Here is a 17,420-nt window from a genome sequence, read left to right as displayed (position 1 = left end):
TAAGAAGGTGGGCTGGGACAGCTGATGGCAATATTATAGAATTTTTGGATGAGGAATCAGATGGAAGGTTGTGTGTGTTAGATAACTGATGTCAGTGGGAGAGTATTGGTATTGGGCTGTTTTGGGTTTTGTTTTTCTTTTGTTAACTACCATGAATTACTTCTGTCAAATTTGCATTATATAAGACTTTATAAATAAATAAAAGAAACCCAGCTATATTGACTCCTTGACTATAGGGCTCATTTTCAAAACAAAAAAATGTCCCAAAAAGCAGCACAAAGCAACAGATTGACCTTTTTGCCAGAATGCCCAAATCATTATTTTTGAAATCCATTTAAGACTGTTTTCTATGCAGTTCATATGGACTGTATCCAAATCACAAGGTGGAATGTTGGGGGAGGGATTTGGGCATTCCCAAAACTTGGATGCTTTTCTGACATAGAAGAACAATGCAAAAACATCCAGGGCAAAAGTTAGATGCTTTGGTCTAGACCTGTTTCAATCATGACTATGTCACAAAAAAGTACCCTAAATGACCATTGGAGGGATTAAGGCATTATTCCCCCAGTGGTCACTAACCCACCAAAAGCCTACTGTACTTACATCATATAGATTACACCTGCTGGCATAAGGGCTATTGTAGGGTTTTGATGGTTTTTAGAGGGCTCACCATACAATGTAAGGGGGTAATGATGAGATGTATAATTGGGACCTTTTATGTAAAGTCCACTATAGTGTCCAATAGGGTATCCCCACAGCTCTTTGGGGATATCTGTGTGGCCAGTCTACTAAGAATGCTGTCCTACCCCCATACATCCTAATGACTTGTTTTTGTATGTTTTTTCCCTTGAGTCCAAAAAGATAGACACACTGTGCAGAAAAACATCTAGCAATGGCCATTTTGAAAACAAAAAGTTTAATGTTTTTTCTGGTTTGAAAATAACATGTTCACTACTGGAATTTTGGATGCTTTCTGCAAAATGTCCAAAATTGGATTTAGATTTTATATTGAAAATGCCCCTCAAAATCTTCAAGCAGCAAATTCTTCAACTTACGTATTGACTGAAAAAAATACTTTCTCTGATGTCACTAATCACATTTATAGTTTTTTTCGTGATGTGTTTTCTATTCCCAGTACTATTTGAAAGAATAAACAGCTATTCATTGTTTACCTATTCCATTCCTCTCATGATTTTGTAGTTATATATCATGTTGCCTTTCAGTTGTCTCTTCTTCAAGATAGAGCCCTAACTTGTTGAACATTTCTTCATAGGGAATCATTCTATCCCCTTTATCATTTTGCTTGCCTTGCCTTGTAAAAATCCTCACACCCCATATTTTGCCAATCTAGAAGAACACATTACATAGAAATATGAGCCTGCACTACCCACCCATACAATACACTCCACATCTCCAACACAAAACACCTTCAGAATAATTCAAAAAGCAACCAAGAACAAGAAACCAAATGTCTTGATTGTTTAGGTAATCACACTCTCTTATCATATGAAACCTAAACAAGCTCTCAAGGTCCATAATAAGTTAAATAGTGCCTATTTGTGTCTAGTCAAGGTATCTGAGCTGAGGAGTGCCCATTATAGAATAGCATTGAAGGCCAATTTGGGTGCCAGGACTTATACCCGTTGAAACCAGGTATAATTCCTGGTGTCCAATTTGGGATGCCTAAATGGAGGTGACCACTTATAGAATTGCCTCTCTTATGTCCTTGCCAACACCAGGTCTCTATCCACAGGAACAGAGCACAAGGTAAAAGTTAAAAACACAGGTTTAAAGATATATATTGTTACTTTGTCTTATACTCCCAGCCAAGTGCTAAACTATTGTTGTTTCATGTTCTACAGTTTTCTGTCAATATGATTAAAAATGTAATGGTCTGATAACCTTTAGAAAATGAGTGCTGCCAAACATTTGACCTGAGGATATAAACAGTGTTAAAGCTTGGTTAAGACAAAGATTATTGTACCTGTTTCTTCCCATATGCTTTGACATTACAGATGCTGAGTGGCAAATGTCAGTATCTCATCTATTTTATTTGCTTTTTGTTCCCGTTTTCTAAAAGTTCATCTCTGGCACAGATTCGTGTAACACACACTGCAGGATAATGCATAGTGTCTCAGAAGTGGGTCATTATTGTTATAAATTATTTCCAAATTTTAATTCATTGGAAGTGATAAGTGGTGATGCTTTCAGAGAGGCTATTTTATAAAGGCAGACAGATCACATCTAGTCTTTATAAAATAGGTGTAACAAAAATGCTTATGTACCTTTCCTGTCTGTAATAAAATAACTCTCTAAGGGGCCCTTTTACTAATCTGCGTAGGCGCCTATCCTGCATATAATCGTAAGAGAAAAACACCTATATTGCGACCCAAATCGGGAGATGGGTGTCTTTCTCCCATGGGCGCCCAAATCAGTATAATCGAAAGCCGATTTTAGGCGTTTCCAACCGCAATCCGTCACAGAAATGGGTAAAATTGACGGGGGCGTGTCAGAGGCGTGGTGAAGGCAGAATTGAGGCTTGGTTATCGGCCGAGGAGAGATGGGCGTCTTCAGCTGATAATCGAAAAAAAAAAGTCGTTTTTACCGTGATTTTTGGTCACTTTTTGTGGACCCTTTTTTTTCACAAACAAGTCCCAAAAAAGTGCCTCAACTGACCAGATGACCACTGGAGGGAATTGGGGATGACCTCCCCGGACTCCTGCAGTGGTCACTAACCCCCCCCCCCACCACCAAACCCCCCCCACTTTAAAAACTTTTTTTCCAGCCTCAAATGCCGTACCCACCTCCATGACAGCAGAATGTGTTCTATCCTCTGACAGTCTTTCCCTGATTCTGATGTGGCTCTCGGGTGAATGTGACACCTTTTCTGTTATATGCACTGCAGAGTCACATCAGCAATGCATTGTGGTGGGTGTAGGGTATTGGGCTCCGTGATTCCACTAGCTTGTGGCAAATGCTCACGATGTTGGTAGTTGGTAGGCTCTACTCCCATGGTGCTTTTCCCTCTGCTGGGTCAGAGTGTGCCCTGTTTTGTTTCCGGTAGTCCATGAGGTAGAGGCTATTTTTGTAAGCCAGTTTTAGATCCCTTTCACGTGTTAGCCACGTTACAGAACTTAGTTCTTACCTTGAATGTGGCTGAAAGAGGGCATTGTACACCATTCTGCCAGCTCTGACCTACTGCTAATCTCAGTACCAGGGAGACTCGTTGCCAGTGGGGCACAACCTCTGATCTGCAGTTAACTGTGAGTAAGCATGCTTATTCCAATAAAGGACGTTTTCGGAGAGATTAGTCTTCAGGTATCAACTGGTGTGCCAATGTTATATAGCAGCAACAAGTCCTAGAGGCCTGCATGTATGCAGGTCCCTGGAGCACTTTTAGCAGGTACCGCAGTGCACTTCAGCCAGGTGGACCCAGGCCCATCCCCCCTACCTGTAACACTTGTGCTGGTAAATGGGAGGTCTCCAAAACCCACTGTACCCACATGTAGGTGCCCCTTCACCCCTAAGAGCTATGGTAGTATTGTACATTTGTGGGTAGTGGGTTATGGGGGAGGGGTTGGGTGCTCAGCACCTGTGATAAGAGAGCTATTCATGTGGGAGCATTGTCTGAAGTCCACCGCACTGACCTCTAGGGTGCCCAGTTGGTGTCCTGGCATGTCAGGGGGGCGAGTGTACTACGCATTGTGGCCCCTCTCACGACCAAATGGCTCAGATTAGGACGTTTTTGAGCTGGGCATTTTTAGTTTCCATTATCGCTAAAAAAAACAAACGGCCAGCTGAAAAACGTCCATTTTTTTGAAAATACGGTCTGTCCCGCCTCTTCACTTATCCGTTTTCGGACATAGACGCCCACGGAGATAGGCATTCGCGTCTGATTATGCCCCTCCATGTGTGCCCAACATGCATCAATTTTGAGTTACTGCCCGGCTACCGTGTGACCCTTGTGGTGATTTCATTTTTGACGCACATCTTCTATGCGTACCAGAAAAAAAAATTTTCTGGTGCGCAGCAAAAAACGGGTGGCAATCGTCATTCTATGTGCGTAGACGATTACTGCACAATTACCACATAAGACCTTACCGCTAAGTCAATGGCTGGCAGTAAGGTTTCAGACACAAAATTGACGCATGGCGATTTTCATTTTGCAGCACATTCATTTTGAGCAAAAATTTTAAAAAGCCATTTTTTACAGGTGCGCTGAAAATGATTCTGCATGTACCCAAAACACGTCTACACTACCACAGGTCATTTTTCAGCATGCCTTAGTAAAAGGGCCCCTATGGGCCCTGTTTACTAAGGTACGTTACTGTTTTTAATGCACCTACAATTAGCATGCACCCTAATCATGTAGGCACCTATAGGGATATTATAGGTGCATACACAGTTAACGCGTTTATATTGTTAGTGTGTGTTAAAAATGCTAACACACCTATAAAACGGCTTAGTAAACAGGACCCTAAGGGTTCTATTTTCAGAGGTGCTTGTCATATTCATTCTCTACCCATGGCCAAAATATTTGAAAAACATTGTCAGAATTTCTCACATTTTCAGAAATGGAACCCAATTATTAGTATATTTGACCCTTTGTATTAAGATCAGAGTCCACACTATAGACCAGTGATAGTGAACCTTTCAGAGACCGAGTGCCCAAACAGCAACCCAAAATCTAATTATTTATTGCAAAGTGCCATTCCCCCTCCCTCATCCCCCTCATCCCCCTCATCCCCTTCCCTCTTGTCTGCCCTTCCTCTCCCCCTCATCCCCCCTCCCCCGAGTTCCAGGGTCCCCCTCCCTCCCAGTTCAACAGGATCCCCCTCCCTCTGAGTTCCACAGGGTCCCCTCTCTCTCTACTACTACTACTACTACTATTTAGCATTTCTATAGCGCTACAAGGCATACGCAGCGCTGTACAAACATAGAAGAAAGACAGTCCCTGCTCAAAGAGCTTACAATCTAATAGACAAAAAATAAATAAAGTAAGCAAATCAAATCAATTAATGTGAACGGGAAGGAAGAGAGGAGGGTAGGTGGAGGCGAGTGGTTACAAGTGGTTACGAGTCAAAAGCAATGTTAAAGAGGTGGGTTTTCAGTCTAGATTTAAAGGTGGCCAAGGATGGGGCAAGACGTAGGGGCTCAGGAAGTTTATTCCAGGCGTAGGGTGCAGCGAGATAGAAGGCGCGAAGTCTGGAGTTGGCAGTAGTGGAGAAGGGAACAGATAAGAAGGATTTATCCATGGAGCGGAGTGCACGGGAAGGGGTGTAGGGAAGGACGAGTGTGGAGAGATACTGGGGAGCAGCAGAGTGAATACATTTATAGGTTAGTAGAAGAAGTTTGAACAGGATGCGAAAACGGATAGGGAGCCAGTGAAGGGTCTTGAGGAGAGGGGCCAGGGTCCCCACTCCCCTCTCCCTCCCAGATCCAGGGTCCCCCCTCCCCTCTTCCTCCCTCTCTCCCAGTTCCAGGTTTGTCGTGGGAGGAACCGGAATGCTGCTCGTTCAATGACTCTCTCCTATCAGCATTTTCCTACTACTGTGGTAGCCAATCTTTGTGCCCCACAAACGGAACAGTGTTTTATTTAATCCTGCAGTGCTGTCATAGTGAAAACACACCAGCAACCCTACATGGAGGCTGGTCTGACAAGGAAAACCAATGGCGTCAAAGACAAAAGCTTTTCCAGAGCAGCCCGCCCTCCCTCTGTCCGAATACCAGGGCCCCCCCTCCGAAATTTAAAAGTCATACCTGGTCGGGGTTAAGGTGGTGGCAGCAGCAGTAGTGAAATCGTGCTGACTCTTCGCGCCTTCAGCTTTCCCTTCTGTCTCTCAAGCTCTGCGGAAGGCTGCGGAAACAGGAAATGAGGGCGGGACCAGAGCTTGAGAGACAGAAGGGAAGGCTGAAGGCGCGCCGAGTCAGCACGCTTTTCACTACTGCTGCTGCCGCCGACTTAACCCTGACCAGGTATGACTTTTATTCGGAGGTGGGCCCTGGTGCTCAGAGGGCAGGGCTTGAACTGGCTGAGGCGATGGCGCGCGTGCCAACAGAGAGAGCTCTGCGTGCCCTCTCTGGCATGCGTGCCATAGGTTCGTCATCACTGCTGTAGACCATAAAAAGCTGCACATGTTTGTTAGCAATCTACAAGGAGGCTCACACAGCAAAGTGGTTCTCAGATGGTCTAGGGAAATTTAAATGTCTGTTTAGATTCTCTAATTGCATGCCACTTTGTGTTTTTTTTCTCTCTCCACCTATTGTTTCTTATGATACACTCTCTGCCTCAGACATGCCCCTTCTGTAGTAAAAATAATTTATTGATTATAAAATCAATTGCTTGATTTTATGATGAATAAAAGTTTTATCCTGTATCAACTTGAAGTTAACCTCTTTAGAGGGTCCTTTTACCAAGCTGCAGTAAGCACATGGAGCATGTTCAGGCATCTGCGGTAAGTTCCAGTTTAACATGTGTATACTGTGTAGTAAAAAAAAATATTTTTTACCACAGAAGGGGCATGTCTGAGGCAGAGAGTCTATCATAAGAAACAAAAGGTGGAGAGAGAAAAAAAAAACACAAAGTGGCATGCAAATAAATAAAATAAAGCAATTCTTTATTGTAGTAATAAAAGGACCCGACATGGGCTGTGTTTCGACCTAATGGCCTGCTTAAGGAGTGCAAATATCTATGACAAATGACGCAGTATCTGGAATCTTTACATTAAAGCACATAAAGAAAAACTTTGCATAAATGGAATGTCACAAACTATGTATCTGAGGACCTCATAGCACTGACAAACTACCTGAAGTCTGAACAAGCAGAGCCACATTGGCGTCAATGCCAAGACTAGGGGCAGAGAGTTGGCATGTCTGCAGTAGAGGAGGCAGGGACACATGGCTAACTGTTCCATGTGGCGACAGAGCTCATGGGAACAGGGCGGGGACAGAGCCAAACTTTATCCCCGTCACCATGTCATTCTCCAATACAGATGACAATGTTTTGATTTTTTTGGAAAAACAAGCAAAAGTGCTAGCCAAAACTGGCAAAACATGCACGGGGGATCCTGTGCATTCCTGTTACCAGCACATCATCTAAGAGGACATTTTCTATTGTAGAAAGGACTGTGGAAGACAGGAGAGCTAGACTGAATCCTGAGATTGTTGATGACTTATTATTCATCCACAGATTAAAAAATTATAACAGTGCTCCATAGGGCATATTTCTCCCCCGCTATGGCATACAGAGAGGGCTGTATTTTATAACCCTAGACATTTTAACAGGGTGGATTAGGGTTCCTTGGGGTAGCAAAAGCTATTGTTGGGGTTGGAAGGGTAGTGGTGGTGGTGGGGGGGTTATTATAGTTGCTAGTTGTTATTGTTATTTTTGTTGTTTATTTCTGATTTACTACTTTTAATAAACACATTTGCCAATGCCACATGCTGAATGGCAATCCAATAACAGCATCTGTGCACCAAGAATACTAGTATAAACCCAAATTGGTGCTTAAATTTGGGCATGACCATTTACATCAGATGGCAGGCGTAAATGGGTGCACACAAGTACATGATGAAATGTGTGCATCTTATAGTATTCTATAAGTTATGCACTAAAGTTGGAGACATGCCCATGACCCACTTATGCTCCATTCACACAGATGATCCCCTTGCAGTTACAAACTATAGCACTTTGGCAAGACCCTAGTGTGCTTAAGAGTGTAACTGCCAATTTAGGTGCCGCTGACACACATAAGTGTAAGTGCAAGCATCAAGTTAATTGCCCTTTAAGACTAGATTCTGTAAGTGGTGCCAAATTTGGGTGCAAAAAAAATGAGCGCTGAGTGCAATTCTATAAATGGTGCTCCGAGTTAGGCAAGTGAGAAAGAAAGTGTGACATGGTCCAATGGCTTGAAGAGACCAGGACAACTCAGAGTTGGGCGCCATTTATAAAATAGTGTGCAGTGCTAAGATCCACACCCAACTTTGGGTGTGAGGATTTACACCATTGAAACCAGGTATAAATCCTTACATGTAAATTAGGCGTGGATCCCCTGAATTCTATAATACTCCTAATCCATCAGTGCTCGTCCCATGGTCCTTTCCAGTTATATGCTAAAAGATTTACATGCACATCTTTATAGAATAGTGCTTAGCAAGATGCACACATACATCAAAACCGTTGCCAATTAACACCAATAATTTATTTTTAGCACTCAGCTCTAATTAGCTCATTACTCAATTAAATTGCTTGTGCAAATTGGGTGTGTATCCCAATTTGCACACCATATATAGAATCTGGACATAAGTGTATAGCACCTGAAGATTATATTTCCCCTTATTAAGCTGCCACTCAGGGCTTCTTTTACAAAGTGGCACTACAGATTAGTGTATGCTGAATGTGAAGAAGCCCCTAGGAATTGAAAGGGCTGCTTCTCATTCAATGCGTCACAAAATAGTAGCGCTGCTTTGTAAAAGGAGCTCTAAATTTGAAATGTTTGTTTCATAAAAACATCTTGGTAATGTTGCCGAAATTCAAAATGTCATATATGAAATAATTAAATTGCTCATACATATAATATCATTACACAGATTTTCTCTTGTCTATATAAATTAGGTGCTGTTCACCACAAATGTTTTCAATAAGCACAAAAGGAGGTGATTAGTATCCTGCAATCCTACTGTGAACACATACAGACACACACATGCAGACCCCTAGAAGAAAATTTCTTAATGCGTCACCCCCTTTAGCTGCTAGGTAATGGAGAAACATGGTGCATGTGATATGGAACTGACTGCTAAAGTAACCAGCTCCACATCCAGAAGAAAAAGAAAAAAACACATTTCAAAGTTGGATTAGAAAAATAGTAATTATTCATTACCTGACTACTAATTGAATTTGCGGGAAGTTACTGCCTTTTAAAATATTGTGGGTGTCTTTTACTAAAGATTAGCTCAAGTTATCTGCTTCAGAGCCCATAGGAATAAAATGGGACTTGCTGCAAATAACTCAAGCTAACCTTTAATAAAAGATCCCCTGTATGTCTCTTACACATATCATATAATTTACATTTGAAAAGATCACCTTTACATACAATTGTATTATTTTTGAGCTGCTTTAGGAACTTGGTTGTAATAGAATGTTTACTTGCAACTGACCAAAATGATAATCATCACTACTTCTGGAAGCGTTATGGATTTTTAATAGACTGTGATACCTAGAGCTAAAGAAACATAATAACAACCTGAAGAAGGGACCTCTGCAGGCCAGAAAGCTCAATTCAACAGCATCTTTGGAGATCGGAAAACAACTTACCAAGAATCCAGGACTTGACAGAAAACAATCAACAAAGAAACTTAATAGAAAATATTTTTTAATATGATTCAAGGAATTTTACTTTATTTTTATTTTATTTAACCATTGGATATATAATCATGCTGTTACTCAGATGTATATTTTTTCCAGTACCAGGCCACTACTTGTGGTATTCCTATTACAACTGATACCACAATCATAATATAAATATTACTAAAATGAGAAAATATTCTGACTCCTCCTTGTGAATTGTGACCATTCCTCCATGACTTGAGGCTCATATCTATTTGTATGATAAGAACATACACGTTGCCATACTGGGACAGACCAAAGGTCCATCAAACCCAGTATCCTGTTTCCAAGAGTGGCCAATCCAGGTCACAAATACCTGGCAAAATCCCAAAACAGTAAAACAGATTTTATGCAAGCTGCTTATCTTAGTTTATGTAAGGTTGAAAAGAATATTTATTTTCAAAAGAAAATTGAGAATGCCATGAGTAGGCCTAAGGAGTTGTATAATACAGTATGGTTTTTACTGGATGGTTATAAGAATGTTAATGTGGATATTGGACCCACTGCTGATCAGTATGCAGATTATTGGGAGAATAAGTTGCAATCTTTGGGTGTGCAGTGTTTGATCCATCTTGGGAGTTGTTGGGACATTGTAAGAGTTAATAGTGGATTTTGGTTAGTGTTTGATGATATTGTGGTGGAGGAAGTAAGAGATGTGATTTGACAAGGTGAGCCCTACAAGATCATTGTTAGATCATTGTTCGTGTTATTGATCCGTGTTATTAGGCAGCTGGCAGATGTAGTTGCACCAGTGGTGACTACGATTGTTAATAAATCCTTGCATGTTGGCATTTGTCCAGATAGTTGTAAGCAGGCAATGGTTAAGCCCTTGTTGAAGAAACAAGGTCTTGATGTTTCAGTAATGAGTAATTACAGGCCAAGTTCTGTAGTACCATTTTTGGGTAATGTATTAGAGAAGGTTGTTTTATGGCACTTGGAGAGGTTTGTGAATGAAGTTGGCTGTCTGAATCTGAATCAGTTTGGATTCCACAAGGCTCATGGGGTGGAATCAGTTTTCCTTTCCACAATTGATGAATGGAGGTAAGGGTTTGACCAATGTCTCTGGGGCTTTTGATTCCATGGATATTCGGTTGTTGTTAAAGTTGGTTGGTTTAGGGATGAGTGGATCAGTGTTGGATTGGTTTTCATCCTATTTAGATGTATGGAGATTGAGCATGCATAGTGAGGGTTGTGTTTCTCGTTAAGTATTTTTGGATAGAGGCATTCCTCAGGGTTCAGATCTGTCAGCATTATTATTTAATATCTACATATCTAATTTTTGTGGGGTAATCCACAGCAGGGTGTTATCATGTTTGGACTACTGCAATGCTCTTTATCTTGGCATGGCAAAGACCAGGGTAGGGCATTGAAGTTAGTCCAAACAGGTGTAACCCGGGCAACACATATTACTCCAATTTTGAGACAGCTGCACTGGTTACCAGTGCAGAGGAGAACACAGTTTAAGGTTCTTTGTTATGTGCATCAGGCTATCTATAGATCTGCACCAAAATATTTGAAGATACCTTCTGTGTGTACTTTCCTGACAGGTTTGTTTCAGTTTCTCTAACTCATCAACATTGAATATAATTTCTGGCACTGGTATCTCTCTGACATCTTCCTTGGTAAAGACTGAAGAAAAGAATTAATTTAATTTCTCTGTTATAGCCTTGTCTTCCCTAAGTGCCCCTTTTACCCCTCAGTCATCTGCAGGTTAGTTCGACCATTGACACAATATCAGTTTTGAAGTTGGCCTTAAAAATGGTTGGCCTTGATCCATTGTGTTTTAGAATTGGAACAGCTTCATTTGCGGGAGCCCAAGGGATTTCAGTAGATGCTATTAAAAGAATTGGTAAATGGTGCTCATCTAGAAATGTGTTATGTGCACTAGTATTGTATTGATATGTTATTGATTGAATGTTTTCTGTAGTTTAAATTCCAGTTCTACGGACTAAAGAGTGGTCTAGATTTGTGGACACTGTTCTGTATTTTGGGTCCACAAGTGCCTGGAAAAGTCATCTATGGGAACATTTTTGGGATTGGCACTACAGGGATTTTGGATTTGTTGGTTAGGTCTTTGAGGAATGTTTTAGGACCAGTTGCTCCCTTCTTTGTTGAGCGGGGGGAGGGGTTGTCTGCACCTTATATTTTGTTATTACATTTGAGAGGTAATGATTTATGCAGGGTGAAGGGAGTGGACCTTATTAGACAGGATGTTTTAGAGATGTGTGATTTGTTTCTCGAAATAATGACTATTTGGTCTAATATTATTCCTAGGAGAATATGGATGGGAGTGCTTAAAGTGTAAGCCATTGAATACTTAAGGAAAAGGGTGAATTCTGAGATGGCTAAGTTGGTATTATTGACAGGAGGTTTTGAGGCTTCTCATGAATTGATGACTGTTGATTAAAAACTCTTTAGTGTCCAATGTTCCCATCAATCTGTTTCCATATGGCTTATTTAGAACATTGGACACTAAAGGGTTAACCAGAAATTGGTTTGAATATTTTCCTGAGTGATTTGCAAGATGTATTGAAGACTGTGGGTAAGAGCATGAGGCCGCAGCTGTTCATAGGAGCTGAAGAAAAGTGAATCACTGTCTTCACTTGTGGCTGTGGAAAGGGTATGCCAAGGTACATTCCAGTCAGAGGAATTGAATTTGTTTATATTTTAGCACAAAATTATACATCTTCTCTTGTGTCTGTGTTAACTGATGAATGCATTTGATCTGAAAGGTCCTTAACGTCACTGTAGGTGTGTCTCAGACGGCCATAAAGTGAGTTGTGATCAATATGAATAGGATGTTACAATTTAGACAGGCAGTTCAAGTTTATAATTTATATATTTGGCTAGAAGGGCAAGACTTGGGTTAATTGTTTATAAATTGACATGTTTAAATTATATTACTAAAGCTGTGGCCCTGTTGTTGCATTATATTATGCGAGTTTGTAGTTTTTGAAGGGGAAAATGGTAGGATCTCTGAATTGCACATGTTTACAATTTGCAAGTGTAAACATATGCTGCATTATATATTTTGCATAATAATGAGCTGTTTTCCATGAATTTGCATGATTAGCATCTCATTATTATTTAACTTGCACTGTGGTAAAAGGGTCCGACGTGCACTATTTTGTGATTTAATGCACATTATTTGCAAAAACAAATATGAAATATTCTCAGCAATGGTTTTCAATCTTTTAAAATCCTGCACATTATACATGTTATAACTTAATCCTCAAGGACATTAGCTAATGGAAATGCATTTTTATTGCTTTTTTTGGAATAAATAATATTCTTGACATCAATTGAATGACTATATTTTATAGAAAAACTGCTAGGAATAAAAATGTCCAGTAAACCCAAACTTTGTCAATTGCTGAATAATAATAATAATATAGGTAAAATGATCTATTCTTTAAAAGCTAGAAGGCATTAAAACTAACATATACATTATAGAAGTTTAAACTAATATAAGAAGATGCATAAAAAGAATTACTGTATAAAGAAGTCTAGTATTATGTCACTGAGTTCTTTAGATCATAAACTGTTCTCAGCTGGGCTTGTAAAAATGTATCCAACATCCACAACCCCCCTAAATGGGGCTCTTCAGGATTCCCCCCCCCCCCCCCCCCCCCTAGCTTTCCAATACTTATGTAATTTCTCTTAACAGGGATTCAGCTGCCTTCAGTTCTGGGCTTTCTCTGTCCTGGACTTAAAATAATTTAAACAAGCTCCAAAGGGACCCCCGTCTCTTTGGCGTTCTTCAAGGGAACCTCAATTGGCTTTCCACTCAGAGTCCTTTAAGGATTTCAGGACACCAAAATCTTTTAATAGCAGATTCTCTGAGACTTAATCATAGAATGATTTGCATCTGAATGTAAATCAGTGGAGGAGTGGCCTAGTGGGTAGAGTGGTGGACTTTGGTCCTGGGGTACTGGGTTCAATTCCTGCTACAAGCACAGGCAGCTTCTTGTGACTCTGGGCAAGTCACTTGACCCTCCATTGCCCCAGGTACAAATAAATACCTAAGCTGCATTGAGCCTGCCATGAGTGGGAAAGCACGGGGTACAAATAAAAAAAATATATACTTATTTCAGATTGATTTCTCTAGACTAGGTTAGCATGTCTGGTGACTTTTAATCTAAGCAAGTAGAGAGGTCATGTGTGCTATTAAATCTCTCCCCACCCCCAAAAAACAACAACAAACAAACAAACCCAAATCTATATTATTAGTTTTATTTCCTCCTTTATTGACAGGTTCTTGAGAACAAAGCATTCAGCTGCTCCTATCCATCACTAATCTCTTATTCTAAAAGGTGGTAAGACTCTGGTATCATGGAATTTTATTTTAGTGTATACTGCCTGTATGGAGACATATCCTGGGGAGATTTGATGACCTAAGAATACTGCAGTTTGTTTTAGGTTCTGGGATGAAAACACAGAGAAAAAAAATGTCTAGTAAAAGAATGTGAACTTTGTCACTTTACAGTCTGTGTTTAAACAATTGGACACTGAAACAATAACAAAATAAAAGTTTAACAGTTTCATTGACAGTGTATAAACTTGGTGATTCTGTACAGTAGCAATAGACAGCAGGGGCAAACAGAAAGTGATAAATGAATGTTTAAGCACTTCAGGCTTCATATGTAGAACAATTTATAATCTTTTTAGGTAGAATGCCACCTTTTGACTTGCCTTACTTTTTGCAGAAGAAATCAGATCTTTATAACACTTCCCTTTCAATTCTCAGAAATAAATGTCGAAAACCAAAAATAGATAAGGTGATACTAAATCAATACATTTCTTAATAGCTTTCAGGAGCTAAGACTCCTTTCTTCAGGTTAAAATAGAAGACAGAAATTTTAAAAAACCCAAAACATATTTGTAAGCATGATAATTTGAAGATGCTTAGGGAACTCTAAACTTGTATTTCTGCCTGTAACCAGCAGCTTAATGTAAGTTTCTTGATGGTAAGATAGTAACCTTTGAACAGCTATTCTTCTAAATTTAAACATATAACTTTAGTTACACATATTATGTTTGTGTTCCGATTCCTTATTATGTATCATACTTGTTCAAGAGGCCTTGGTTTTAAAACACAGGGATTTAAATGCTTTATTTCTAGATCAAATTCAAATGTAGCCTGTTCCATACAACACATATTTCTCATAAAAGAAAACAGTATTTCTAGTCTAAGAAACCCTTATATTCCCACCAGATTGGCCCTGGTTGTGCTCATGGTCCTGAGGAGCCCAGCCTCAGCACCCCTTCCCCAGCTCCTTACCTTGATTGTTAGAGCTGTGATTGGCGTGCACTAAGAATGCCACCAAGAGAGGGAAGACCAGTCCAAATATCCCCTGCAGTCTCCTTGCATCTTCATACCCCATGGCTAACCCCAGCAGCTGAAGCAGTAGGCAGCCTGAGGGGAGGAGGGCTTCCTTCAGAGAGGGGGAAAATTAAGCTCTGAGCACAGACTGCACTTCCAAGCCCCACAGGACAGTACGCACGCGTGGGGGGAGGGGGAGGAAAACCTCCACAATCTTAGGGATTTTAAGGACAGATCATGGATGTAGGGAACAGGAGGGTGGTACTGGATGGAAGATTGTGTGGTGGGGGCAGTTGATAGTCTCTGGAAATGTGAAAGCAAGGTTAGCAAAAATGCAAAGCCCAAAGGAGCACAAGAACAAGGCAGGGGTTAGAAGGGTGACAGTGAGAACTGTCCCAGGGGTAGAAGGATTGAATATAGGACAGGAGGGTCGGTACCGGGCCAGCCCCGGGGACCGTGAGGACATTGGATAGGAGAGTCAGTGCACAAAACAGTTCCAAGGATTCCAAGTGGAAGAACAGTTCCAGCAGTGTCCTAAAGGGAACAAAAGTGCACAATGCACATTGTGATTTATCCCAGGAAGTCTGGGTTCAAAATCCTGGAGTGAAATATCCCAAGCTTGATTTTAAGCAATGAAGAGTAATCACAGGCTCATGGAACCCAACTGAGAAGGACGACAGCTTCAGAGGGGAGAACTGATGGTGACCCCAGGCTTGGGGGTAGCTAGTTCCCTGCATGTTCCCTTTGGCACCAACATCTTTTGTTTCCTATTGTACATCCTCAGTCCTGGTGGTGCAAACTGGCTCTGAAGGATGCTATGCCTCAAGGTACAAAGATGGACAGTGGGAGGTGCTAGGAGAAGGATGTGCTGGGACTCCGGACAGAAGGAGGCAGAGCTGGACACCTGCCCTGGATGTGCTCTGTCTAGGCAGAGGAAGGCAAAGCTGAGTGAGCTGGAACTGGTAAGGGATGTTCTGCAGCCCCAGAAACTGGCTCGATGTCGGATTCTGGTAGATCCTATTTAAGTTTACATAGATCAGTGCTTCTCACTGCCCAAGAGAATAGCCCCATTCCTGATCCTGGTCCTGCGCCTGGCTCTGGCTCTGGAACTTCTCCCTGTAGTCCAGCCCAAGCTCGGCAGCTGCTCCTCCATCACTGCCACCCCCTCCTGAGCGGATGCCTACTGCCCCATGTCAGCCCTGGAAAGCTTCAGTCCTGCAAGGAGCAAAACTTGCTGAGCGAACACAGACTCAGCTGCAGGCTTTCTGCCTGCCCTTTGCTGCTCCGGCAGCTCACAGCTGAGCCATTCTTTCCAGAATAAAGCTGAATCCAGCTGGTGAAAAGAGTCTCTGCCTCTGATTCACAGAGGAGCCGTGCAGGCTGCTGCTGCCTGAGAGAAAGGTGCCTCCCCTTTAAGGGAGGTACAGCTGACTGCCATCCTTGGAGGACTCATCAGGCTTCAGTCCTCCAAAACGTTGGGGGTGGGAGAGATCCTCTCTATGTAGACAGCACAGGAGGGCTTTAATAATGATATCAAGTGACAAATCCTGCCTGCAATTGCCGGTATTTTCAGGAGAACCCTCTGCTTATTGGGCTTTTTTGTTTGTTTACTTGCATTTGAGTCAGGGGGTGCCCCCTTGTTTTCTACGGAGGTGATAAAAGCTGAGAGAAAAAAATGCAAAAGGAAAAAGCTGAGAAATTTATTTTAGAGTGGATGTGAGATGTTTTATTATGGTGATCTGTGGTTTTCCTTAGCCCTTTCTGAGCTCCGGTGGCAGCTGTGAGAGACAGGCAGGGAGACAGAAAGAAATCACTTCCTAGTAAAGCAGAGATTTATGCATTTCTCTATTATTGCCTATGGGAGTCTCTCCTTGCCAGCTGACAGATTTGGTTAAAATGTATGATGCAAGGTTAAATAAGGTCTGAGAAGGTATGATAAGGTTAAAAACTGTATGATACCATCTACATGCTGTGTGCATTTTTCTGATCAAAAATGCAGTGTTTGTCTTATTGGAATTGTTTAATTTTGCCAAATGTAGAACATGCATTTATGGCTTTAGTGGACGTATTTGATTTGCAACTAATTCTTTGCAGGAATGCTGGTGTGCTTAAGCCTTCCTGTTGAAATGAAACTTATTTTCTTTAACTCCTTTCCTTGTCTTATGAATTTCTTATAGTATTTTTTCATCTTTAAGTTTCTCGTATCCTAGTTCATTAATCTTAGTGCAAGCTTAAAAAAACAGGCATCCTTTATGGCAACTTTCCCATTCTCTCCAGACTGTACTGTTGTTGCCTTAAGGGGATCTATCTTCTCTTGAAGTTCTGCTGCAGACAGCTCTCCTCCTTTCTGGAGGGAAGGAAGCCTAGCATGGGAGCAGTGGGGCTATAGTCTGGGCAGGGGGAGACTGCCAGAGAATACTGGGGCAGCAGGCAGAGACAGGAGCTCTCCATCTGCTACAGCACTCAGCACTAGAGGGGGATAGTGCACAAGCCAAAACTCTGTACTGCTTGTGCCAGCTACTGCTTCAGCTGCAGTGGGCACTGAGTAAAGCTTCATTGAAAAAAATAATAATAAAAAGAAAATCTGTATCATTTCATTCCTTAGTTAATATAGGGGCCCTTTTACTAAAGGGTTGGCGTGCGGCAACGGGCTACTGTGCGCTAATCCAGAACTACCGTAGTTCCTACCCCAGTGCATGCCATTTCCAGTGC

General features: G+C 41.4%; 1 protein-coding gene across 1 annotated transcript in view; it reads right to left on the bottom strand.

Moving 5' to 3' along the window:
* LOC115471345 (ephrin type-A receptor 6-like) overlaps positions 1–16,048 on the bottom strand; it is a 185,461-nt gene extending 169,413 nt beyond the window's left edge. The window contains exon 1 of the mRNA XM_030205044.1: positions 14,667–16,048. Within this exon, the coding sequence (XP_030060904.1) occupies positions 14,667–14,769 (103 nt within the window). The 5' untranslated portion in view covers positions 14,770–16,048. The remainder of the gene's footprint in view (positions 1–14,666) is intronic.
* Positions 16,049–17,420: the final 1,372 nt, after the last annotated feature.

This window comes from Microcaecilia unicolor, chromosome 5, assembly GCF_901765095.1.
Source record: "Microcaecilia unicolor chromosome 5, aMicUni1.1, whole genome shotgun sequence".
NCBI classification, from domain to species: domain Eukaryota; kingdom Metazoa; phylum Chordata; class Amphibia; order Gymnophiona; family Siphonopidae; genus Microcaecilia; species Microcaecilia unicolor.
Note: the sequence above shows the minus strand (reverse complement) of the source record. Positions and strands in the feature narration are given on the sequence as shown.